We start from the raw sequence: 27,542 nt of genomic DNA, 5'->3' as shown, positions 1-27,542 counted from the left end.
CTGCATGCTGACTCGTTTGGTACCGTGACAATGGAGAGCTTCTGAGAAGAACCTTCTCCAGTCTACTTGAACGCTCCAAGGCAAGTTTTGTAAGTTTATGAAATAGCCATACATTAATACAGTTAATGAAGTTTCCACTGGAGGTTTCTGAACTCAAGAATCCAAATTCAAGATTTGCCATTAGATAAGGAAGGTAAAAACAGTATGAACGAATTCTGAACATTGTCACTTCGAGGCTGGGTTAGCAGGCTTTAAATTTATGTTCATTCAAATCATTATCAAAAGATCAAAAGAGGTGTTGTGGTGATCCTGTCAATTGTTGGCGCCTGTTTTTAATTTAGTTTAGTTTAGTTTAGAGATACAGCACGGAAACAGGCCCACCGAGTCAGCATCAACCAGCGATCCCCGCACTCTTATGGGCCTGTCCCACTTAGGCTATTTTTAGGCGACTGCAGGCATCATAGCAGGTCGCTGAAAAACTGGCGACTGGACCTCCACTTCGACATAAAATTTGAAATAGAATCGTTACTTTAACAAAAAAAAAAAACGAAGTCAGCACCGGCGACAACCTACGTTAACCTGGTGACAACCTACGTTAACATGGCTACAACTACGACAGCACATACGTCAGGAGAAGTCAAGCTACGCTCATTGGCGTCAAACCCACTGTTGCCGACTGTCCCTGAAAATTCTTCAACATGTTGAAAATCCAGCAGCGACCAGAAAGACGCTACGGCTCTTTGGGCAACTGAGGAGACTACTCACGACCATACAGGCAACACCCCGGCAACCATGTGGCGACAGCCTAGTCGCAGGCAGTCGCCTAAAAAAATGCCTAAGTGGGACATGCCCTTTACATTATCCTACACACACTAGACACAATTTACATTCATGCCAAACCAATTCACCTACAAACCTGTACGTCTTTGGAGTGTAGGAGGAAACCGATGATCTCGGAGAAAACCCACGCAGGTCACGGGGAAAAAGTACAAACTCCGTACAGACAGCACCCGTAGTCAGGATCGAACCTGGGTCTCTGGCGCTGTAAGGCAGCAGCTCTACCGCTGTGCCACTATGCTACCCTGTTAATTGTTTAATAATATTACCACAATTATCTAACATTTTGAATTTCAAACACCCTTGGTTATTAGGTCATAAGGATAGGAGTAGAATTAGGCCATTCGGCCCATCATGTCTACTCCGCCATTCAATCATGGCTGATCTATCTCTCCCTCTTAAACCCATTCTCCTGCCTGCTCTCCATAACCTCTGACACCAGTTCCAATAATTCTTTGGTTAGCAGGGACTATTATGAGGAAAATAGGAATGACATTGTACCTGAAGGCAGTTTGAGACATAAAGGCTGCAGTTAATATCCTCTAAAAATCATTATTTTTAGCTAAAAACATTCAGCTTGCAAGTTTAACTTGGCCTGTACACCTTAACCTAATAGTGAAGGTTTAAAGGTTTTGCAACAGCGTCTGGTTCCACAATGCAAAAAGATGCTCCACTTGCAAATGACTGTTGTACAAAACTTCAATGTTATTATAGTTAGGAATCATTTCTGATCTTGGAGCTCAGTGTATAAAACCATTGGCAGCTTTGTATCAGGCAGTTTCCAGGTCCGAGTGTGTATGAAAACAATAACAGGAAGTTGACTATGCACCTGCCACACCTTAGCCACTTTTACTGTGGTTTTCAATCTTTATCAATGGTTTTAATCTATAATTCATAAACCAATACACAAAATAATGTTTTGCTTGATTCCGTCCATGCCACAATTTTTTAGAAATACCATTTCTATATTATATATTATATATTATTATATATTATAATATATTATATATTAGAAATAGATTGGTAACCAGCATACATTTTATCTTTTATATATTTGCTACCACATTTGAATTATATATTTCATCTGGAATAATGTTTTATCCTTTAGTTTTTAGATTAGTTTAGTTTAGAGACACAGCGCGGAAACAGGCCCTTCGGCCCACCAGCGATCCCCGCACATTAACATGACGCACACCAGGGACAATTTTACATTTATACCAAGCCAATTAACCTACAAACCTGTACGTCTTTTGGAGAGTGATGAGAAAACCCACGGGGGAGAACGTACAAATTCTGTCCAGCCAAGCACCCAGGATAACAAGTAGTCAGGATCGAGCTTGTGTCTCTGGTGCTGTAAGGCTAGACACAAAATGCTGGAGTAACTCCGCGGGACAGGCAGCATCTCTGCATTGAAGGAACGGGTGATGTTTCGGGTCGAGACCCTTCTTCAGACTAAGCATCAGGGGAGAGGGAGTTACAGAGATAAGGAAATGTAAGAGATCAAAAGAGGTGAAGGTCAAGGAAAATGTAGAATAGACCATTGTTAGCAAGGAGAAGGTGACAACAAAGCAAACAGAGATACAATGTAATCAGGAGAACAGTCAGACTGGTCGGAGAACTGGGAAGGGGAAGGCATGGATGGAGAGGGAAATCAAGGGTAACTTGAAGTTAGAGAAGTCAATGTTCATACCGCTGGGGTATAAGCTTCCCATGCCAATATATAAGGTGCTGTTCCTCCACTTTGTGCTGGGCCTCACTCTGACAATGGAGAAGGCCCAGGACAGAAAGGGCCAGTGTGGGAATGGGAGGTGAGTTAAAGTGTTTAGCAACCGGGAGATCAGGTAGGTTTAGGTGGACAGAGCAGAGGTGTTAAGCGAAATGATCGCCGAGCCTGCGCTTGGTCTTGCCGATATATAGGAGTCCACACCTAGAACAGCGAATACAGTAGATGAGGTTGGAAGAGGTGCCAAATGAACCTCTGCCTCACCCTGAAAGACGGTTAGGGTCCTTGGATGGAGTCGAGAGGGGAGGTAAAGGGACAGGTGTTGCATCTCCTGCAGTTGTAGGGAAAAGTATCAAGGGAAGGGGGTGGTTTGGGTGGGAAGGGACAAATTGGCCAGGGAGTTGCGGAGGGAACGGTCTCTGCGGAAAGGGGTGGAGATGGGAAGATGAGGCTAGTGGTGGGATCCCGTTGGAGGTGGCGAAAATGTCAGAGGATTATATGCTATATGCAACGGCTGATGGGGTGGAAGGTGAGGACAAGGGGGACTCTGTCCCTGTCGTGACTGGGGGGGGGGGGGGAGGGGGAGGGGGAGAAAGAGCGGAGCTGCGGGAAATCGAGGAGGCACTAGTGAGGGACTCATTTATGATGGAAGAGGGGAACCCCATTACCTAATGAGTGACGACATCTCAGATGTCCTGGCATGGAAAACCTCATCCTGGGAGTCGAGGATAGAGTCTTTACAGGAAGCAGGGTGGGTAGTCTAGATAGCTATGGGAGTCAGTGGGTTTGTAATAGACGTCAGTCGATAGTCTATCTCCTGTGATGGAGACAGTGAGATCAAGAAATGGTATGGAAATGTCAGTGAAATTTCACTTGGACCATCTCCGACATTTCCCTACCATTTCTTGATCTCACCGTCTCCATCACAGGAGATATGCCCCCCAAGTCCATGTAGTTCAGAGCTTATTTAGAGGTTGTAGTGTTTAATAGCCTGATGGCTGCAGGGAAGAAGTTGTTCCTGAAGCTAGACGTTACAGTTTTCAGGATCCTGTACCTTCTTGCCAATGGCAGGGGTGAAAATGAGTGTGTGGCCAGGATGATGTGGGTCTCTGATGATGCTGGCTGCTTTTTTGAGGCAGTGACTCTGATAAATCCCTTTGATGGTTGGGAGGTCAGAGCCGGTGATGGACTGGGCAGTGGTCATCACTTTTTGCAGTCATCTTCGCTCTAGGGCATTCAAGTTGCCGAACCAGGCCACGATGCAATGGCCATGATAATTAAGGGAGTAGAGGCGGTATATCCCAGCTGCAAACTTGGCTCCAAAGTCTTGCATCCTGATTCTAGTGAGTGGAAACTCAGTCTTCCACAAGCAGAGGATAGACACAAAAAGCTGGAGTAACTGAGCGGGTCAGGCAGCATCTCTGGAGAGAAGGAACGGGTGATGTTTCCAGTCGAGACCCTTAAGTCAGAAGATGACAGTACAACATACAATGACTAGGGTAGAGAAGAAATGGAGAGAGAGGGGATGCAAGGGTCACTTAAAGTTAGATAAATCAGTACTGTTCCACCGAGTTACTCCAGCCTTTTGTGTCTGATTTTGAAGACTTGACTGGTTAAGTAGAGCATAGAAACATAGAAAATAGGTGCAGGAGTCGGCCATTCGGCCCTTCGAGCCTGCACCGCCATTCAATATAGTCATGGCTGATCATCCAACTCAGTATCCTGTACCTGCCTTCTCTCCATACCCCCTAATCCCTTTAGCCACAAGGGCCACATCTAACTCCCTCTTAAATATAACCAATGAACTGGCCTCAACTACCTTCTGTGGCAGAGAATTCCACAGATTCACCACTCTCCGTGTGAAAAATGATTTTCTCATCTCGGTCCTAAAAGACTTCCCCCTTATCCTTAAACTGTGACCCCTTGTTCTGGACTTCCCCAACATCGGGAACAATCTTCCTGCATCTAGCCTGTCCAACCCCTTAAGAATTTTGTAAGTTTCTATAAGATCCTATAAGATTCTATAAGAGCACATTCAGGTCAATGTGTTATACATGTAAGAAACGAAATGATAAGAATTTTAAATGCAAGATTCTTGACAGAATGGAAGAACAAGAAAATTGACGTCCGAAGAAGGGTCTCAACCCAAAACGTTGCCCATTCCTTCTCTCCTGAGATGCTGCCTGAGTTACTCCAACTTTTTGTGTCTATCTTCAGTTTAAACCAGCATCTGCAGTTCATTCCTGTGCACTTCCACATGCAGCCCAGGCAAGTGTTTGAAGGTGCATGAGATGTGAGGAGAAAGTGGCAGACCAAGTTCTGTTCAATTTTACTTCGGAGTCACGTGAGTGACTACGTGAAGAACCCGCTTACGACGCATGCGTGTCATATCGCTACACGCATTCGAACTCGTCATCGCTGGAGGAAGGACGTTCCTCCAAATCGGCAGGGGTTGAACCTGCAACAGGAACGTAAGGGAACTTCGTTTTCTTTACTTACACTTTTTTATCTAGAAGGCTGATGAAGCTGGCTGGGGAGAGTCTGCAGATTTGCAGGCAGCCAGCAGCGGCCGGGGCCCGTTAATTGCTTTTAAACAGGAACGGAGCCGACTTTAGCGCTAGGACAAAGGTCGCTGGAGCAGTTTTCCCGACAACCCGGAAACAGCCCACAAGTCATTTAGTGGATGTAATAATTCATGGTTCCGAGGGGCTGGAAGGTGCGGAACTGGTGCGTTAACAGGGGTTCCGCAGGTCTAAAAATAGCGGCGAGCGGTCAGTGCCCGAGAGCACTGAGTACACGTTGGACCCGCTGGACCCGCTGGAGCACCGCAGAGGCAGAGGCGGGGGGGAGGGAGGGGGGGGGGGGGACAGACAGCAGCAACAGGCTGAACTCCCGTAATGGGAATAGCTGTGCCAGACTTACCCCCCCTCCCCCGACCTTTGCTCCCGACTTTCCCTCCCGATTTTTTGCTCCCAACTTCGCTCCCGCGCCGGCCCCGGCTGGTCAGGAGAGGTAGGCATAATCAGTCGTTGACTTCGAGGAGTCCGACTCTGAATAGCCGCGAGCGACCAGTGCCCGTGCGCACTGGGGGTCGGTTGGAGGGGTTTTAGGAAGGCAGAACCATTCATCACCATCCATCATAGACCTAACTTACTGGTTCTTTCTAGCAACATGGAGAGTTACCCATGTTACTATCTATATTAACCTATTTATTGTACAATTGAAAGCACCTCTTGTACACCTAGGACTGACGGACCATAGGCGGAATCTTTTCAGCGGGTCGCAGACAGTCCACTCATTCGACAGTACTTGGTATTCTCTAGAAATAGGAAGTACGTTCATAACTATTATCACCCACAGATCTATAAACAGCCATCTGTTCTGGAATTCCTGGCAAGCCTCCATTACGATGAGAGGCTTAGTCATAGTACCACAATTGCGCCAGGAGTGCTCTGTCTACATACCTGTCGAAGGTACAGAGCGACATTCTGTGGGACACACACACTGGTAACAAACTCATTAAGGGCATGTTAAAATTAATCCCCAAGAACTAGGTACATTCATATATGGGATGTGAGTTTTGTACTGACCAAGTTAAGAAACTGGTCTCCAGCTACAGCTCTGTCATTACAGAAACTGACTATGTAAACAGTCATGCTGATGGCCTTGGTCACGGCGCAAAGAGTCCAGTCACTACAGAAACTAAGGCTGGACAACATGATGATTTCATCAGGGAATTAAACCTGTCACATCAATCAAAGGGTCAAACCGAACAGACAGGGGTCAGCAGGCCTAAAAATAAAGTACAGAGCCTATACGACAGATGGTCGTTGCTGTATTATAACTCATTTACTATCATACATGAAGTATGCTAGATCATCAGAGGGAAGAAATGTCACGTTTATCAGCTACTAATAGCCACTCAAAACAGTGACAGTCCAGATCATCTCTAAATGGCTAAGCTAGTCCTGACAAAGGCTGGAGTGGACTCTAAGGAGAAATTAAATCTTACTCCATCAGGGCTGCAGCTACATTGGCAGCTATGAAGCTGGACGTACCAATGGACAAAACCCTCAAGACAGTAGAATGGTCAACGGAGGAAACTATCCAATGACTTTATAACAAACCAGTTATTGAACCTGGCAGAATTGCAGAAACAATTTTAAGTTCTGCATATAATTCACTGCATAAATAGGGGCAATAATTGGAATTAATATTTTACAGTTGGGTTTCAATATCGTATTATGTTTAATGATGTTAACATCATTCTCCCCACAACCAAGGCAGTTGTGAAGCATGGACTCGTTCCACGGCATGAGGTCACAGAGCTTTGAAGTCTTCACGTAGTCACTCACGTGACTCCGAAGTAAAATAGTAAGATTAAACGAGAACTTACCAGTTTGAAGTTTGATCTGTATTTTATGAGGAGGAACGTTGAGGGAATACGTGCCCTCCGCTCCCACCCTCGATTAGTCATATCTTAAACTGGTATCTCTTTGATAATCTTACTATATTAGGTCATTATAGTGTTTCTGTGACCTCACACCGCTGCTTTGAAGGATGACACGCATGCGTCGTAAGCGGGTTCTTCACGTATTCCCTCAACGTTCCTCCTCATAAAATACAGATCAAACTTCAAACTGGTAAGTTCTCGTTTAATCTTACTATTCTACCAGTTGACGAAATATCTTACAGATATCTTACAATAAAAGTTGGATTGTAGGGATGAAGTTCAAAGTACAGATGCACTTTTAATTACAAAAAGTAAATGTCAACACTGCTGAATGCTCTAATCAGACTGCAACATCAGCTTTATCTGTGACTTTGACAGCAATGACATGGATTATAATTGCTTGATTGTTACAAGAGGGTGTAACTCGTTTCAGTAAACCTTGTTTAGTCTGCCCACAACAATGTTCTGAATCTGCTCAATTACTGGTCTAAAGTCACCCACCACAACATAGTTTTAGTACTATGCATGATTTATTTTAGTCTATACAATATAGAGCGATGAAAACAGACTGATTGTTGTGCAAGGTGTTGATTCATTCCAAAACAAAGTAAGTATTAGGTTACGTGAACAGACCAATTTCCTTCCTGCTTTTTAAAAAAGAATGAGCCTAATGGAGTCTTGAGAGCAATTAATATTATATTGGCATTCAAAGGGCTGGTGGGAACTTTGTCCATGGGTTATCAACACGAGGTGAGCTCAGAAATGGGCCTGTCCCACTTACGCAACTTTTTCGGCGACTGCAGGTCATTGCAGGTCGGCGAAAAATGTCAACATGTTGAAAATCCAGCGGCGACCAGAAAGACGCTACGACTCTTTGGGCGACTGATGAGACTACTCACGACCATACAGGCGACACCCTGGCGACATGTCGCGGGGTGCAGCCAATATGGTCGTGAGTAGTCGCCTAAAGAGTCGTACCTTGTTCTGTTCGCCGCTGGATTTTCAACATGTTGAACATTTTCGGCAACCTGTAACGACCTATAACGGGTGCTGGCAGTCGCCGAAAAAGTTGCGTAAATGGGACAGACCCTTAAGTCTGGGTTTGTAGGAGCGGCATGCTACAGTCACATCCGTAGCTTGTGTGCACAGTGAATCATAGGAAAGATGATGTCAGCTGCATAGTGAACATGCAGCAGATAGACAGAAGATGCTAGAGTCAATCAGCTGGAGTAAAAACGTTCCCCATGTTGGGGGGAGTCCAGAACCAGGGGTCACCGTTTAAGAATAAGGGGGAGGCCATTTAGGACTGAGATGAGGAAAAACCTTTTCACACAGAGAGTTGTGAATCTGTGGAATTCTCTGCCACGGAAGGCAGTGGAGGCCAATTCACTGGATATTTTCAAGAGAGAGTTAGAATTAGCTCTTAGGGCTAACGGAATCTAGGGATATGGGGAGAAAGCAGAAACGGGGTACTGATTCTGGATGATCAGGCCATGATCATGGCTGGCTCGAAGGGCTGAATGGCCTATTCCTGCACCTATTTTCTATGTTTTCCAACTCAGCGGAACAGGCAGCATCTCTGGAGTGAAGGAATGGGTGACGTATAGGGTCTAGAAACTTCTTTGGTTGAAACCAGCATCTGCAGTTCCTTCCTACACATGCAGCATATATATGCATCAGAGCATGCATGGAGGTATTAATCAGCATTTACTGCAATACCACTTTGGTCTAAACATAGATAAAAGAGCTGATGTCCAGGAACGAGATAAGATTGATATTACCTATGATATTCGCAGCCTACAATTGAATTTTTTTCATTGAAACTAAACAGATTTAGATTTTCCACTGAAAAGCTGCCAAAGTCAAAGTCAATTTTATTCGTCACATGCACCCAAAGGTACAGTGAAATGAATTTGCCAGCAGCGATACACTTAAAAAGAACACCCAATACACAATAGAATTTAACACAAACTTCAATTAAATGCCGTAATTTCTCACAGAATTAAATTCTTGGATAGAGTGGATGTGGAGAAGATGTTTCCACCAGTGGGAGGGTCAAGGACAAGAGGTAATAGCCTCAGAATTAAAGGATGCTCGTTTGGGAAGGAGATGACGAGAAATGTCTTTAGTCAGAGGGTGGTGAATCTGTGGAAGTCTTTGCCTCGGAATGCCGTGGAGGCCTAGTCGGTGGAAAATTTTAAGGCAGAGGTAGATAGATTTTTTATTAGTATGGGTGTCAGGGAGAAGGCAGGAGAATGGGGTTGGGAGGAAGAGATAGATCAGCCATGATTGAATGGCGGAGTAGACTTGGCCAAATTCTACTCCTATTCCTTCTGACCTTCCGACCTTATGCTGTCAATTATGGTTCGATCTTCCTGCCTAAAGGTGTGTCCTGGAGGCAGCAGGACTTCTACCCAGACATACCCAGACAAGGGATGTGTCACCCTCTTCACCAAGCAACCTCAGAAAATGAGCTGAATCTTTAGGCTTTCTTACCTTGTAGGCATCTTTGAACTCTTCCTTAACCACAAAGAGAAGCTGGATTTTATTGTCGTTAAGCTTCCGTGCCAATTGAGTAATGGACGGATATCTCTGCGATGAGAAACATTTCAAAATTATACAACAGCAAAATGCAAAGAAAATACCAAATGCTCGATACCAGCTGTTTTGTTCAAGATGAGATGTTTGTCGGCACTGGGCCTGTACTCGCTGCAGTTTAGAAGCATGAGGAGAGTCCTCATTGAAACTTACAGAATAGTGAAAGGCCTGGATAGAGTGGATGTGGAGAGGATGTTTCCACTAGTGGGAGAGTCTAGAACCAGAGGTCACAGCCTCAGAATTAAAGGATGTTCCTTTGGGAAGGAGATGAGGAGAAATTTATTCAATCAGAGGATGGTGAATCTGAGGAATTTGTTGCCACAGAGGGCTGTGGAGGCCATGTCAGTGGATATTTTTAAGGCAGATATGGATAGATTCTTGACTAGTACGGGTGTCAGGGATTATAGGGAGAAGGCAGCAGAATGGGGTTGAGTGGGAAAGATAGATCAGCCATGATTGAATGGCGGAATAGACTTGATGGGCCGAATGGCCTAAATTCTGCTCCTATCACTTCGGAACTTATGTGGTCACATTAGGCCCGAGACATTTTGATTTCTACTCGAATAAATTGGTGTTGAGGAGGCAGGTGAGGGGGTGAGGACAGGGGATAATTAAATGCCAGGGCATTTGAGGCACTCAACCAGGTCCTCGAATTTAGGACCAATCTAGGAGGTTTGAAAATCCTGGTGGAAGGTTCAAAGTTGTAAAGTTTATTGAAAATGGAATAAACTCAATGGCATATGGTTTAGAAAAGTCGTCTCATTGCAGGTGGGTTCTGGGTAGCTGAGGGGAAATAGTAGCCTCAATCACTGAACTAAGTATGGAAATGGAAATCACAGAGAAACGGCTGTGCTGATCTTTCAGATCAAGTTCCTTGAATGCACACAGGCACGGAAATCGCCAACAAAACATGGGGGGGCACAATTTCTTGGCAGCCGCGCACACACACAGACACAGACACAGACACACACACACACACACAAGGCTTCGGAGGCTTCAGCCGTGGGCCCTGTGGACAGTAATTATGGGAACGACGTCCCAGGCTTACGGCCAGCGTGGAGAGGCAGCGTTAACTCCATCTCGCCGGATTAACCTACAGCCCTGCCTGGACTCACAGTCCGGAGCCATGGAGCTAGCGCTGCTTCTCCACGCTGGCCATAAGCCTGGGCCGCCGTTCCCGTAAATCCAGGCAGGGCTGTAGGTTAACCTAGCGGGACAGGCAGACTTGAGCTGGATTTAGCGCTGCTTCTCTGCGCTAGCTGTGGGCCTGGGGGCACCGCTCCCGTCTGACTCCCGATGTCTCTGGCCACCCCCGTGCGTGTGGGTGGGGCACTCGGGTGGGGGCGGGGATGGTCCACTGGCAGTTCGGCAGCGAATTCAGCGCTGGAGACCCGGGATCGATCCTGGCTGCGGATGAGGCGCAGGTCTGTGTCCAGGGCTGCCTAGAGTGTTTTTCGCTTGTGACCCTATGACTGGGGCATGCAATTCAAGCTCCGCTCTATGATCTTTGCTCCACCAGGACGTCTCCCTCCTCCATTCACCGCGCTCTATCCTCAGTCCCATCCCCCTACTTCCGCCTCTGACCGACACCTCCCTCCTCCAATCATCGCGCTGAATTATCATGTCCCGCCCTCATTGCCTGCTGACCGACGTCTCTCTCGTCCAATCGGCGCCCTCGATCATCAGCCCCACCCCCACTGTCTTGCGGAAAGCAGAGATTTCACTGGGTTTTAAAATCCGGATAACAAAAAATGGGGGGGGGGGGATTGTCCCCACCTCTCAAAACAGGGGGGGGGATGTGTCCCCCCTGATCCCCCCCCCCCAGGGATTTCCACCCCTGAATGCACAGCACATGTTAGAGCAGCAATTCAGCCTCAGGTTCACAAGGCTCATGATATCAGAGCATCCAAGTGCTCTCAAATAAAAGTACTGCAAATGTACAAGAATCCACCTCCTCAGGTTCCCCACCAGTTTATCGCCCCCAACCTAGATTTAAGTTTTAGTTTTTCTTTAGTTTTAATGTTTAAGTTTAGTTTAGAGATACAGCGGGGAAACAGGGTCGCACCGAGTCCACGCTGACCAGCGATCCTCACACACAAGCATTATCCCTACACACACGAGGGACAATTTTCAATTTTAACCAAAGCTAATTAACCTACAAACCTGCGCCTCTTTGGTGTGTGTGGGAGGAAACCGGGGCTCCTGGAGAAAACCCACACGGTCACAGGGAGAATGAACGTACTATCTCCGAACAGACAGCACCCATGATCAGGAATGAACCCGGGTCTCTGGTGCTTTTAGGCAGCAACTCTACCGCTGTGCCACCATGCCGCCAGTTAAAAGAAAATTCATTGGAATAGATCATCGGATATTTGTCATTTTTAATTATTATTTCAGAGTCTTATCTAGCATCTCCAACCTAAAATACTTTGCAAATGTTACAAAGTCTGGTGGTTCACCCAAACCCCCCACCACAGCTTCTCAGATGGTCAATTGACCCAGGCCTGCCCTCATTTCCCACATCACAAGTAAACATAATACCCACCATTGTATTAAGTGGTCGCCTGTGCTGTGCTACTATCTAATATCCCATTAGACTAATACGGTTACTATCACCAAATATCCCATTAGACAAATATCTTACTTAAGTGAGAGCACTTGAATCATGTTAATCAATATTAAGTTCAAACTAAGGTTGAAGAAGGCAGTGGAAATTGTTCTAGTGCTGTGCAACTCAATATGAAACATGCAAGGATTTTCCTTGACGATGTTGTTGTATTGTCTGCCGGGGGATTTTTATGCTGTATCCGTCAACATCAAAAGCCAGCCTACCTGATGGTGACCGGAGGCGTAGACACCCTGTGTGTCAAGCTGGCAGTTCCCATCACTGGGCAATCTTCCACCACGTGTGTTATTTCCCGCAAAGTGAAGTTCCGTGTTACTGTAGAAGACCAGGAGTCGTGTGGCATGCCGCCAACCAATTATATCCTGTCACACAAAGCAGAATTAGACTAAAGATGCGTGATTATTGCAGTGAATGGTTATTCTCAGTGGGTTATCCAAACTGACGTTGGATGGGAATATTACACGGATTTGTACAAGGCATAAATGTGCCCGTGCATGACATAGGGCGGTAAGATGGCGCAGCAGTAGAGCTACCGCCCGACAGCGCCGGAGACCCGGGTTCGACCCTGCTATAGGTCTTGTCTGTACGGAGTTTGTATGTTCTCCCTGTGACCTGCGTGGGTTTTCTCCAAGATCTTCGCTTTCCTCCCACACTCTAAAGACTCAAGATTCAAGATAGTTTATTGTCATGTGTCCCAGATAGGACAACAAAATTCTTGCTTTGCTTCAGCACAACAGAATATAGTAGGCATCAATACAGAACATATCAGTGTGTCCACAGTACAGGTTTGTAGGACAATTGGCTTGGCATAAATGTAAATTGCCTCTAGTGTGTGTAGGATAGTGTTAATGTACGGGGATCGCTGGTTGGCACGGGCACAGTGGGCCAAAGGGCATGTTTCCGTGTTGTGTCTCTAAACTAAACTTAACTTAACTAAACTAAACATGCATTTTTAATGTGCCAAAGATTAATTGAAGAGGTGAAGGCCCATGCTCCATTCACCACCCCCACTCTGAGCACAGCCTGGTAATACTTAGAGAATACAATATGTCAGAATAAGTGACAAGTCATTTGCCACCTCATGCCTACCCCACCGTTCATGACTGATCTTGAACTTGCCATTGCTTCCCTGCACTGAAAGATTTTAACTATGGGTTTTACTGGAGCATGTTAGACATTTGGAAAAAAGTGTTCTTCCTGCCAACTGGGAATTCTTTCCAATGATAGGCAAAGAATAACTAAAGGTAGACACAAAACGCTGGAGTAACTCAGCGGGACAGGCAGCATCTCTGAAGGGGAGGAATGGGTGATGTTTCAGGTCGTGAACCTCCTTCTGACCCGAAACGTCACCCATTCCATCGGAATGGGTGACGTTTCGGGTCAGAAGGAGGTTCACGACCTGAAACATCACCCATTCCTCCCCTGCATATCAACCCTCCCCTCACCTGTTACCTAATACCTCTCCCGAGATGCGGACTGTCCTGCTGAGTTATTCCAGTGTAAACCAGCATCTGCAGTTCCTTCCTTCACCTGTATAGAGATGGATTCACAGCCCGACTGTGTGAATGACAGACCAGGCTACTGTCCAGCACCACACTGCCCTCATTAATCCTCTTTTAAAAAAACCTAGTCCAGAAATAGTTATTTTATCTCTTGCCCATCAACTGAGCCTCTGCACATAGATACCTTTTTTTTCAGGTATCCCTTACAACACAGTATCCCGCACTCCATCCCCTTTCTCCCTCATAACACCCCCCCCCCCCCCCCCCCCCCCCCCCCCCCCCCCCCGCGCCTTCCCTACCATGCCCCACAGTACCCACACCTATTTCTCCCCCTCCACCCACATTCCTTCCCCCGGCATCACAAATCGCAACTCTTCAATCCTCTTCTCTCACGCCTTCTGTTTTAATCTCTGGCCTTTGTTCAAACCACCTGCATATCAACCCTCCCCTCACCTGTTACCTAATACCTGCCTGTTCACCTGTTACCTGTCGTGCTTTGACCTGCCTCTCCTCCCTCCCAGCTTCCTTTCCCCTCCCCCCCCCCCCCCACAATCAGTCCGAAAACGGGTTTCGGCCCAAAACGTCACCTATCTATCTTCTCCAGAGGTGCTGCCTGACCCATTGAGAAAATCCAGCACTTTTTTAGATGACGATTGACTTGTTGATTTTTAAGGGGACCTATTCTCTCCCTGTTTCGCCACTGATCAACTGGACTCTGACTTCCATTCATTTTCCACACGCATTCTATTTACTTGTGCGTAAGGAGAGCTGCACAGACCCAGTTACCGTACTGCTCTGAAATCCCACAGAGGCAAAAATACTTGGGTATTATCTAGATTATGAAGTTCTGCAAGAACAAATCTAATCTAGCATCTGCAGCATCAATGTATTGACCAAACCCAATTGCTCTTGAGAAGATGGCAATGAACTGACTAACTATGGTCTCAGATTGTTATTGGACTGGAAGAGATCACACAGAATTTTTAAGAAGGTAGTCAAAAATGCTGGAGAAACTCAGCGGGTGCAGCAGCATCTATGGAGCGAAGGAAATAGGCAACGTTTCGGGCCGAAACCCTTCTTCAGACTGATGGGGGGTGGCGGGGAGAAGAAAGGGAAAAGGAGGAGGAGGAGGAGGAGCCCGAGGGCTGAGGGATGGGAGGAGACAGGAAGGGCTAACAAAATTGGGAGAATTCAATGTTCATGCCCGCAGGATGCAGACTCCCCAAGCGGAATATGAGGTGCTGTTCCTCCAATTTCCGGTGTTGCTCGCTCTGGCCATGGAGGAGACCCAGGACAGACAAGGTCGGATGGGGAATGGGAGGGGGAGTTGAAGTGCTGAGCCACCGGGAGGTCAGGTTGGTTATTGCGGACCGAGCGGAGGTGTTTGGCGAAACGATCGCCCAGCCTCCGCTTAGTCTCACCGATGTAGATCAGCTGACATCTAGAGCAGCGGATGCAATAGATGAGGTTGGAGGAGATGCAGGTGAACCTCTGTCGCTCCTGGAACGATTGCTTGGGTCCTTGAATGGAGTCGAGGGTGGAGGTAAAGGGACAGGTGTTGCATCTCTTGCGGTTGCAACGGAAAGTGCCCGGGGAGGGGGTGGTACGGGAGGGAAGGGAAGAATTGACAAGGGAGTTGCGGAGGGAGCGGTCTTTGCAGAAGGCAGACATGGGGGGAGATGGCAAGATGTGGCGAGTGGTGGGGTCACGTTGGAGGTGGCGAAACTGACGGAGGATTACTTGTTGTATGTGACGGCTGGTGGGGTGAAAGGTGAGGACTAGGGGGGCTCTGCCCTTGTTGCGAGTGCGGGGATGGGGAGAGAGAGCAGTGTTAGGGGTATGGAATGAGTGCGGGGATGGGGAGAGAGAGCACAGTTGGCAGGATGAAGGAGGGGTTTGTAAATAAGTGTGAAAACGTAAATTTGAGGTGTTGCTCAACCTGGAACAATGTAGATCAACAAATTAAGAAATCCGCGCACTTTAATCATGGACGAAATGTAGAGGAAGGAATTGCAGATGCTGGTTTACACCAAAGAAAAACACAAAATGTCGGAGTAACTCTTAGTCTGAAGAAGGGTCTCGACCTTAAACTTCACCTATTCCTTCTCTCTGCAGATGCTGCCTGTCCCGCTGAGTTACTCCAGCATTTTATGTCTATCGTCACTTTAATCTGGGATCAATCCTATGCACCATAGATAGGAAATATAATTAGCACCTTTCAGAGCCAAGGCAGTCGACCAAACTCACTGCAAATTGTTCCAACTAGGACGCCCAGTTCCCACAAACAGCAAGGCAGATGTGGGATCAGAAGGCCATGCTTTGGCCCCACCTTTTACTGTTTCAGAACTCCAGCTGAAGCTAAGGAGAAGGTGTGGGAAAACTTTGGGAGGAAATGCAATTAAAAAGCAAGTATGCTGTGCAAAAACTGCTGCCAGGATGACGGCAGTGTTTCCAGAAGGTTGCACTTGAAGCAGAGCAATGGGTTACTCCCCGCATTCTGGGAGTGAGAGATGCTGGCAATGATTCATTAGTCAAGTAATGATTTCACTGACCTCAGAGCCCGGCACCTCAGCTCAAGAAGCTTCGGGGATAGCTTGCAGACAGCTGCCATCACTCGTCACCAGCACTATCTCAAGTGCCATGGGATTTTATTCCAGACACAAGCAAATGACAGGACAGCCATGTGTAGAAATGGCAGTGTGCAATTCAACTGTCACAGCAGATTCTCTGCAGTTTCCGTGAAAAAAAGTGCCAATTTACATTTGGTGCGTGACTTTTAGTTTAGTTTGGAGATGCAGCGCGGAAACAGGCCCTTTGGCCCACCGAGTCCGCACTGACCAGCAATCCCTGCACATTAACACTATCCCACACACACTAGGGACAATTTTACATTTACTGTATACCAAGCCAATTAACCTACAAAACTGTACATCTTTGGAGTGTGGGAGGAAACTGAAGATCTGGGAGAAAACCCACGCGGGTCACAGGGAGATCTATATTTACATAAAATAATGGGAAATTAAACATCAACAGTAATCTGAATGGAAGTTCACATAAACTAAGAATTTTATGATATCCATTACTAATTCCAAATGATACAACATTGTTTAGTTTAGTTTAGTTTAGATATACAGCGCGGAAACATCTGCAAACTCACTAATCAGCCCATTGATTGAGTTTAGTTTAGTTTAGAGATACTGCACGGAAACAGGCCCTTCGGCCCACCGTGTCTGCACCGACCAGCGATCCCAGCACATTAACACTATCCCACACACACTTGGGACAATTTTATATTTATACCAAACCAATTAACCTACAAACTTGTACGTCTTTGGAGTGTGGGAGGAAACTGAAGATCTTGGAGAAAACCCACGCAAGTCACGGGGAGAACGTACAAACTCCATACAGACAGCACCCGTAGTCAGGATCGAACCAGGGTCTCCGGTGCTGCATGCACTGTAAGGCAGCAACTCTACCGCTGCGCCACCATGACGCCCTGAGTTCTACATTTAAGTTCTGAAGACATGGGAGGTGGGAATGGGCTGGAGAGATGGCTTTTTAAGATGTTTCTCCGCCTGCACAAGTTGCAAGACTCACTTAGCGTCCCAGCTGACAAAACGAAAGGGAATAACTCCCACGTGGAAGTCCCGAGGCTGAGGTGCGGTGCCAATTTGTCGGGATTAATATTGAGCACAGATGGGACATTTTTCTAGCAGAACAAATGCTTGAAATTGAAAGCCCCCTGACAGAATATGGAAATAATTAATTTCATCCATAAAAATGTCTACAAATCCTCTCCGGGTCACAATCTCACAAAGAATGGCACCCAGTCAAGAAAGTTTTTCAAAGGCTCGACAAAGAGCCAGGTTACAAGGAAGGGGTCCCAGAGGAAGGGAGGGGTGGAGATGATAGAACTATAAGGGAGTGAACTGGATCTCTCTGCAAATCAAGGGCCGACAGCTCAAATCCAGCCTCTCTGTGTGAGAGAGTGATAACTGAATTACTCCATGGGACAGAAAATACTGGAAATGCTCAATGGTGGACCAGGAGCCACGGCAGAAAGAGAAATAAATCAATGGCCTTCCATCAGCATTGAATTCATTTGAATTGCCCCTTTCATCCACATTCAATTGTTGCAGCTATGTTGAATCCATGTCCACTTTTCTCACAGCTTGTTTATTGCACATTGGGAAACTCTCTGTGTGTGAGTAGGAAGGTCTGAAGAAGTGTCTTGACCTGAAACGTCACCCATTCTTTCTCTCCAGAGATGCTACCAGTCCCGCTGATTTGCTCCAGCATGTTGTGTCTATCTCTGTATATGAGAGCAGAACAGAACTGGAAACTTGAGCAGGCAGAAACTATTTAGCCCCTTTGGCCCCAGATCCACCATCCAAACAAGATCACAGCTGATTTTCTAGCTCAACATCGTTTCCTGACTTTCAACGCCACATTCTTCTTCATTCCTTGAATCTCCTTGAATCTATGAATCCTTGCTTTTAATTCAATCAATGACTGAGTCTCCACAAGGGTGGCCACCGTGGCACAGCGGTAGAGTTGCTGCCTTACAGCGAATGCAGCGCCAGAGACCTGGGTTCGATCCCAACTACGGGTGCTGTCTGTGCAGAGTTTGTATGTTCTCCCGTGACCTGCGTGAGTTTTCTCAGAGATCTTCGGTTTCCTCCCTCACTCCAAAGACGTTAATTGGTTTGGTAAATGTAAAAAATGTCCCTGGAGTGTGTAGGATAGTGTTAATGTGTGGAGATCACAGGTCGGCACGGACCCGGTGGGCCGAAGGGCCTGTTTCCGTGCTGTATCTCTAAACTAAACTAAACCCTCTGGACTAGAGAATTCCAAAGCGTCACCACCCTCTGAGTGAAGAAATCTTTCCCTTTCCCGTGACTTTCAGTCTGAAGAAGGGCTCGTCCCGAAACATCACCTATTCCTTCTCTCCAGAGATGCTGCCAGATATTCTATCTTTGAAGAGATCTTCTTCTCCTTTCACTCCCGGTGATACAGCACTTATTTTGAGACTGTGCATCCACGTTCTGGACTCTTCAGTCAGGGAAGACATCCTCACCGTATCTGCCTTATAAAGCCTCCAAAGAACTTTGTACATCTCAATGAAGTCCTTTCATATTCCCCCAAGTTCTCAAGAATAGAGCTCGAGCCTACTAAGTCTCTCCTCATGTGGAAAGCCTGTCATGCGAGTAATGCAGATTATGAATTGAACATCTCCTTAATTTGCCTTTCCCTCATATCAATCTGTCTTCCATTGCACGTTTAATTCAGCTGAATGTTAACTCTAGTGAAGGTAGACAAAAAAGCTGGAGAAACTCAGCGGGTGAGGCAGCATCTATGGAGCGAAGGAATAGGTGACGTTTCAGGTCGAGGCCCTTCTTTAGACTGATGTCGGGAGGGATGGGGGCGGGAAAAAGAAAGGAAGAGGGGGAGACAGTGGGCTGTGGGAGAGCTGGGAAGAGGAGGGGAAGGAGGGAGAAAGCAAGGACTACCTGAAATTGGAAGTCAATGTTCATACCGCTCGGGTGTAAACTACCCAAGCGAAATATGAGGTGCAGTTCCTCCAATTTGCGGTGGGACTCACTCTGGCCATGGAAGAGGCCCAGGACAGAAAGGTCGGATTCGGAATGGGATGGGGAGTTGAAGTGCTGAGCCACCAGGAGATCATTAAGGGAATCTCCACAGCCCACTGCTTTACTCTATGAGGTAGTGCAACTCAGGAGCAGCAAGTCAGGTTCTCAGTCAATGATTTAAAGCCACTTGTGTTTCCCAAGATGCTCCAAACACAATTTGTAAGACACAAGAGTCATCTACATGCAGGCAGAAAGTTACAAATAATTGCCCTGATATGAATAAATACTTTGTTGTCACACGTGACAGGTCACATCGATATTCTTTGTTTTGTATACCCAAGGTATGCAAAGAGTCACCACATAAAGGGTGCAGACGAAGTTACAAAGTATCCAATGACAGCTCCACCTTTGTTCTCTCCCCCTTCCCCCTCCCTCACGGCGGTCCCCCCATGCCGGGTCCTCCTTATTTAGACATTGAAGTGTTTTCACTCACCCCACAGACAGCAGCCTGCATTACACCATCAACAGCCCGTGAAGAAGAATTCAGGCCTGCACTAATGGCCTGCTTGCGTACACTTCTGTTGAATTCTGCCATATCATTGGTTAAAGGCAGCACATTTCTGAAGCGAGATTGACCTGTGCACTTATTACCAGCCGGGCAAGGAGTTTCCTCTGTGGTACCGAACCCTGAAAGGGAGCGCATTGACAATTGGCAAATGTTATCAGAATTAGTCATGACAAAGAAGACATGAGAAGAATGATTTGCGATGGGTACGCAATAGGAAAAGTCACTTGGGCCATCAAACACTGTGGTTTTAAAATGAATTGAGAAGAATAGTATTTGTACTTGATGCTCCACATCGGTGCAGATTAGGCGACCACTTTTCTGAGCCCCTGCACTTGGCCCGACGTGGCCACTTGGACCTCCCAGTCGCTGGCCATTTTAATTCCCTTCCCCATTCCCACACTGACCCGCCTCTTCAGCAGCCAGGGTGAGGACAGACGCAACCAGAGGAGCAGCGCCCCTTATTCCGCCTCGGTAATCTATAAGGCGGAGATCATAAGGCAGCGATAGATAGATTCTTGATTAGTACGGTTGTCTGAGGTTATCGGGACCTCATTGAAACATACAGAATAGTGAAAGGCTTGGATGGAGTGGATGGGGAGAGGATGTTTCCACTAGTGGGAGAGTCTACGACTGGAAATCGTAGCCTCAGAATCAAAGGACATTCTTTTAGGAAGGAGACGAGAAGAAATTTCTTTAGTCAGAGGGTGGTGAATCTGTGGAATTCTTTGCCACAGAAGGCTGTGGAGGTCAAGTCAGTGGATATTTTTAAGGCAGAGGTAGATAGATTCTTGATTAGTACGGGTGTCAGAGGTTATGGGGAGAAGGGAGGAGAATGGGGTTAGGAGGGAGAGATAGATCAGCCTCATTGAATGGCGGAGTAGACTTGATGGGCCTAATGGCCTAATTCTAATCCTATCCCTTATGACCTTATAACCTGGTAATCCACTGGCATGAACTTTGATTTCTCTAAATTCTGCCAACCCGCCTCCCTCTCTTTCCCTCCATCCACCCGGATCCTCCCTCACACACCCATCTATCCCACTACACCCCACCCCCTCTCACCCAGCTACTTCCCCACCCACACCATATAACCATGTCCCACACATTTCTTTCATCAGGCCCCTTTCTCTCCCCCCCCCCCCCCTGTCATCCCCTCCCATTCCCACCTACAGTTCCTTCCTCCACCTATTGCATGCTATCTCTTCCCCCCCACCCCCTTCTTTACAATGGTTATCTTTCTTCCACTCTTTCTGTCTAGAGGAAGGGTTTTTGTTAAAAATTACAGCATCTGCAGTTATCTTGCGAAACAAATTGTTCCACTATAAATTAGGTGGGGGAAGACATGTTGCCTTAGCTCATGATTTTTTGTAATGCGTACATACGTATAACCTCAAGTAGCTCAATCTGGAGAAACAATGAATGTATGTTTTTTGTTTACCAATTCTGATATCACACGTTATCTTCCTCATTTCCTTCTTCAATGCAATTCCCAACATCTTCATGTTTTCCAAATCATTCTCCGAAGAAAATGAGAGATCCACAAGAAAATACAAATCGATGGGATGATCTTCAGCTCTCTTAATATACAATGAGAAGGTTTGTGGTTCTCCTGAAAAGAGTAAAGAAAGGCTAGCATTGAAAATTCTTCTTCCGAAGGCTGGTGAACATATGGAATTCCCTCCCTAATGGGCCTGTCCCACTTACCCGACTTTTCCGGTGACTGCCGGCACCCGTCATAGGTCGTTGCAGGACACCAAAAATGTTCAACATGTTGAAAATCCAGCGGCGACCAGAATAAGGTACGATACTCACAACCATACAGGCTTCACCCCGCGACATGTCTCCAGGGTGTCGCCTGTATGGTCGTGAGTAGTCTCCTCAGTCGCCCAAAGAGTCGTAGCGTCCTTCTGGTCACCGGTGGATTTTCAACATGTTGAACATTTTCGCCGACCTGCGACGACTTATGGCGGGTGCCAGACGTCGCCGAAAAAGTTGCGTAAGTGGGACAGGCCCATTAGGAGGGTTGTGGATACTTGAGGTATTTAAAGAGGTGGTAGATAAAATTCGACACACATCCAGGTCATTATTTATATTTTGATAAATTACATAGATATAAAGACACATAGACAATAGGTGCAGGAGTAGGCCATTTGACCCTTCGAGTCAGCACCGCCATTCAATGTGATCATGGCTGATCATCCACAATCAGTACCCCGTTCCTGCCTTCTCCCCAGACTCCTTGATTCTGCTAGCCCTAAGAGCTCTATCTAACTCTCTTTTGAATGCATCCAGTGAATCGGCCTCCACTGCCTTCTGAAGCAAAGAATTCCACAGACTCACAACTCTCAGTGTGAAAAAGTTTTTCCTCATTTCATTTCTAAATGGCCTCCCCTGATACCTAAACTGTGGCCCCTGGTTCTGGACTCCCCCAACATCGGGAACATGTTTCCTACATCAAGCGTGTCTTAAAAAATTTACTGTATATGTTTCTATAAGATCACCTCTCTTCCTAAATTCCAGTGAAATTGTTATTAATAACTTGGAATCGATGCCAACTACTTGGTGTTTCACCTATAGTGCAGGAGGATGAGGGGTGATCTTAAAATCAGGTGTATAAAATCATGAGAGGAATAGATCGGGTTGTTGCACAGAGTCTCTTGCCAGAGGACATTGGTTTAAGGTGAAGGAGAAAAAAGATTGAACAGGAATCTGAGGGGTAATTTTTCACACAGAGGGTGGTGGGTGTATGATACAAGTTGCCAGAGGAGGTAGTTGAGGCTGGGACAATCCCAACGTTTAAGAAACAGTTAGACAGGTACATTGATAGGACGGGTTTGGAGGGATAGGAGCAAACGCAGGCAGGTGGGACTAGTGTAGCTGGGACATGTTGGCCGGTGTGGACAAGTTGGGCCGAAGGGCCTGTTTCCACACCGTATCATTCTATGACTCTGAGGATGACGGAGAGAAAAGTTCACTACCCTCCTTCAAATTAGCATCAGCAAAGTAACCAGGGGTGGAAATCTGCCTTTGTGCAATAATGTGTGAGTGACATTGTGCTCAGCTTCCAAGATTTGCATCCATTGCAGTCAATGCTGCAGGGGTTTTCATTAACCACACCAAACTTACCATGGGAGGGATAACATTTTAAACCCCAAAATATGACCACAAGCAACCAGTTTGGATATTGAATATAAAAAACAAAAAATAGTACAGTGTAGAAACAGGCCCTTACATAGTCAATGGTCAGTTGAGTGATCAGAACTAATGATGATTGGGTGAGACTGTGCAAGCAAGTGGGAAGCTTTTAAAGTGCAATGGGAAGAGTTTAATTTTGAGATACAGCGCGGAAACAGACCCTTCGGCCCATTGAATCCACACAGACCAGTGATCCCTACACGCTAACACAATCCTACACACACTAGGCACAATTTAGACTTATACCAAGTCAATTAACCTACAAACCTGTACGTCTTTGGAGCGTGGGAGGAAACCGAAGATCTCGGAGAGAACCTTCGTGGTCTAGGGAGAACGTACAGGCTCCGTACAGACAACACCTGTAGTCGTGATCGAACCCGGGACTCTGGTGCTGCAAGCGCTGTAAGGCAGCAACTCTACCGCTGCGCCACCGTGCCACCCATGCAGGGACGGCGAGTTACTGTTAGGGTTAAGGGCAAGGCTGGAAAGTTTAGGAAACCCTGGTTGAGGAGCAATAGTCAGGCTCTGGTTAGGAACAAGGAGACATACATCAGATTTAGGCATTTGGGTCAAACAAATCCCTTGTTGAGTACAAGAAGTGCAGGAGGGCATTTAAGAGGGAAATCGGGATGGCAAAATGAAGACATGAAATGAATCTGGCAGGCCAGGTAAAGGAAAATCACAAGAGATTCTGCGAGTATATTAAGTAAAAGGGCGGGTAATAATAATAATAATAAATTTTATTTAATGGGCGCCTTTCAGACATCTCAAGGACACCTTACATAGTAATCGGAATAAAAACATATAATCGGAATAGAACAAATAAAAAAGACATCACAGAGACACAAATTAAAAACAGAATTCAATCCAAAAACAGAAAATCAAAAACACAGTGTGAAGAGAGAGCAGCGGCAGCCAAAGCGCGCCAGCGTCCACTCCCTCTTCACGGCAGCCATCTTTGACACAGACCTACAGGACTACAATTAGACAAAAAAATCATCCCCCCACAGTGGATACCACTGTGGAGGAAGGCACAATGTCCAGTCCCCACCCCATGTTCATCCCAAAGTCAGGCCTATTGAGGCCACCGCAATTGCCTCTACGGAGGTCCGATGTCCCTGGCCGTTCTCACCGGGTGGTCTTGCCCCGGCGTCGGGAGAGTCCTTTCGGCGGCTGGGCCACCTGGAACGGCCGCTTCCTGGTTGGAGCCCGCGGCTGCCGAAGCCGACAAGGCCGCACCGGTTTGGAGCTCCCAGGCTCCCGATGATAAAGTCGGCGCCGCCTCTCCGCACTGCCGCCTCTCCGCACTGCCGCCTCTCCGCACGCCGCCTCTCTGCTCCACAGACCCGCAGCCCGGAGATGTTGCTCTCGGCGGTCCAGCTCGCCAGAGCTCCAGCGCGGCGACCCAGGCAAGGCGTCGTCCGCTCCACTCCGCTCCGCTCCAGCGCTCCAACGCTGTGCCGCCGCCGAGGCCGAGGTGCTGGGCGGTCCCCGCCAGGAAACGGCGCTCCAAGCCCGCAGGTAGGCCACGAGGACGGGTCGACGGGCAGCCCGGAGAAAAGGCTGCCACACCGACCAGGTAGGGACCTAGAAATAAAGTTACACCTACCCCCCCACATTAAAAGAGCATTAAAAGGGTAGGGAGAGAATAGGTCCCTTTAAAGATCTGCATGGTTGTCTATGTGTGGAGATAGACACAAAATGCTGGAGTAACTCAGCGGGGCAGGCAGCATCTCTGGATAGAAGGAATGGATGACATTTCGGGTCGAGACCCTCCTTCAGAGATGGATGAGGTTTTTAATGAGTATTACTTCGTTTTTTTACTGAGGGGAAGATTGGGAAAGTTTCAGGCAATTGAGTTGTGAGGCCTTGGAGCATAAATAACCATATAACAATAACCATATAACAATTACAGCACGGAAACAGGCCATCTCGGCCCTACAAGTCCGCGCCGAACAATTTTTTTCCCTTAGTCCCACCTGCCTGCACTCATACCATAACCCTCCATTCCCTTCTCATCCATATGCCTATCCAATTTATTCTTAAATGATACCAACGAACCTGCCGCCACCACTTCCACTGGAAGCTCATTCCACACCGCTACCACTCTCTGAGTAAAGAAGTTCCCCCTCATGTTACCCCTAAACTTCTGTCCCTTAATTCTGAAGTCATGTCCTCTTGTTTGAATCTTCCCTATTCTCAAAGGGAAAAGCTTGCTCACATCAACTCTGTCTATCCCTCTCATCATTTTAAAGACCTCTATCAAGTCCCCCCTTAACCTTCTGCGCTCCAGAGAATAAAGACCTAACTTATTCAACCTATCTCTGTAACTTAGTTGTTGAAACCCAGGCAACATTCTAGTAAATCTCCTCTGTACTCTCTCTATTTTGTTGACATCCTTCCTATAATTGGGCGACCAAAATTGTACACCATACTCCAGATTTGGTCTCACCAATGCCTTGTACAATTTTAACATTACATCCCAGCTTCTATACTCAATGCTCTGATTTATAAAGGCTAGCATACCAAAAGCTTTCTTTACCACCTTATCTATATGAGATTCCACCTTCAAGGAACTATGCACGGTTATTCCCAGATCCCTCTGTTCAACTGTATTCTTCAATTCCCTACCATTTATCATGTACGTCCTATTTTGATTTGTCCTGCCAAGGTGTAACACCTCACATTTATCAGCATTAAACTCCATCTGCCATCTTTCAGCCCATTTTTCCAAATGGCCTAAATCACTCTGTAGACTTTGGAAATCCTCTTCATTATCCACAACACCCCCTATCTTGGTATCATCTGCATACTTACTAATCCAATTTACCACCCCTTCATCCAGATCATTGATGTACATGACAAACAACAAAGGACCCAACACAGATCCCTGAGGCACCCCACTAGTCACCTGCCTCCAACCCGACAAACAGCCATCCACCATTACCCTCTGGCTTCTCCCATTCAGCCACTGCTGAATCCATCTTGCTATTCCTGCATTTATATAAATATATAAATGAATTACCGAAGAGTTGATATTGGCCATCTTAAACAATACATTGAGGCTCAAACGAAATTCTGTTTCCACAGCCATACAAACAAAGACAATTCCTAGACATACACACAATTTAATTCACACAAACATCCATCACAGTGGACCCACTGTGATGGAAGGCAAAGTCTTTTCTCTCCCCGGTTCTCCATGACTCTCCCGATGTCGAAGCCCCAGGCGGGCGATGATAAGTCCCACGGCCATTTTAGGCCGTGCCGGGCGATTTACGGCCCCGCTCCCGGTCTAGAAGTCTCGAAGTTGGAACCCCCAGCGGGCGCTGGAATGTCCCACGGCCATGAAGCCGTGCGGGGTGATGTATGACCCCGCTCCGGGTCGTTCCAACCCCGCGACACGGGCTGGAGAAGTCGCGTTGCGGGAGCTCCGGGAAGCGGTCTCTCTCTCCCCCCGGACCCGCGAGCTCCCGATGTCCCAGTCCACCGGACCTGCGGCTGCGTTGCTGGAGCCTCCGAGCCCCAGGAGTCGAGTCGCAGCAGCGAGTCACCACCGCTCCCCACGCTCCGAGGCCGGCCAGCCCCATGATGGTGAGTTGTCCGCAGCTCCGCAGCTCCGCAGTCTCCCGAGCCCCCGGGTCGTTCAAGCTGGAGGCCGCTCCACGGTGCTAGGCCCCAACGACAACGGAGACCCGACAGGGAAAAGGTCGGGTCTCCCAGACAGGGAAGAGATTTTAAACAGTTTCCCCCTGCCCCCGCCCCCCACATATACACATTTAAAACCAGTATTAAAAAAACACCAACACTACATTTAACTAGACAAAAAATAAAAAAAAGACAGACAGGCTGTAGGGGCCACTGCAACGGGTGAGTACATTAGGGTGGATAAATCCACACTGTCTGACCGTGTGCACCCTCGGAACCTGTAGGATGTTATGGAAGAAAGTGTAGAGGATCCAGCTGAGATATCTCCATCATCTTTAGCCACAGGTGAAGTTCTGAAGTACTGGAGTCATACCATGACTTGAGAAGGGCAGCAAGGAGATGCTGGAGAACTCCAGGCAGATTATTGCTCCTCAAACAGGGTTTCCTAAACTTTCCGAGTCTGCTACATTATTGGATTCTGACAGAGTTTACCGGCATTTGGATAGACAAAGGCTAAATAGAGATAGTCAGTAGGAAGGAACTGCAGATGCTGGTTTAAATCGAAGGTAGACACAAAATGCTGGAGTAACTCAGCCGGGCAGGCAGCATCTCTGGAGAGAAGGAATGGGTGGCGTTTCGGGTCGGGACCCTTCTTCAGACTGATGGACATCAGACTTAAGAAGGGTCATGGCCTGAAACATCACCCATTCCTTCTATCCAGAGATGCTGCTTGTCCCGCTGAGTTACTCCAGCATTTTGCATCTACCTTAGAGATAATCGGCATGCGTTTATGAACGGGAA

The 27,542-nt window shown here is 47.0% G+C and overlaps 1 protein-coding gene across 2 annotated transcripts in view; it reads right to left on the bottom strand.

The window, feature by feature from the left end:
- Nucleotides 1–27,542, bottom strand: part of LOC116986433 (integrin beta-1-like) — a 136,216-nt gene that overhangs the window by 66,578 nt on the left and 42,096 nt on the right. For both annotated transcript variants that reach the window (XM_033041972.1, XM_033041979.1), the window contains exons 5-8: nucleotides 21,337–21,507; nucleotides 19,824–20,017; nucleotides 12,444–12,599; nucleotides 9,510–9,605 (exon numbers count right to left, since the gene is read on the bottom strand). In XM_033041972.1, coding sequence (XP_032897863.1) covers nucleotides 9,510–9,605; nucleotides 12,444–12,599; nucleotides 19,824–20,017; nucleotides 21,337–21,507 — 617 coding nt within the window. The remainder of the gene's footprint in view (nucleotides 1–9,509; nucleotides 9,606–12,443; nucleotides 12,600–19,823; nucleotides 20,018–21,336; nucleotides 21,508–27,542) is intronic.

Source organism: Amblyraja radiata, chromosome 2 (assembly GCF_010909765.2).
Source record: "Amblyraja radiata isolate CabotCenter1 chromosome 2, sAmbRad1.1.pri, whole genome shotgun sequence".
Lineage (NCBI taxonomy): Eukaryota > Metazoa > Chordata > Chondrichthyes > Rajiformes > Rajidae > Amblyraja > Amblyraja radiata.
This window is presented reverse-complemented; position numbering and strand designations above follow the sequence as displayed.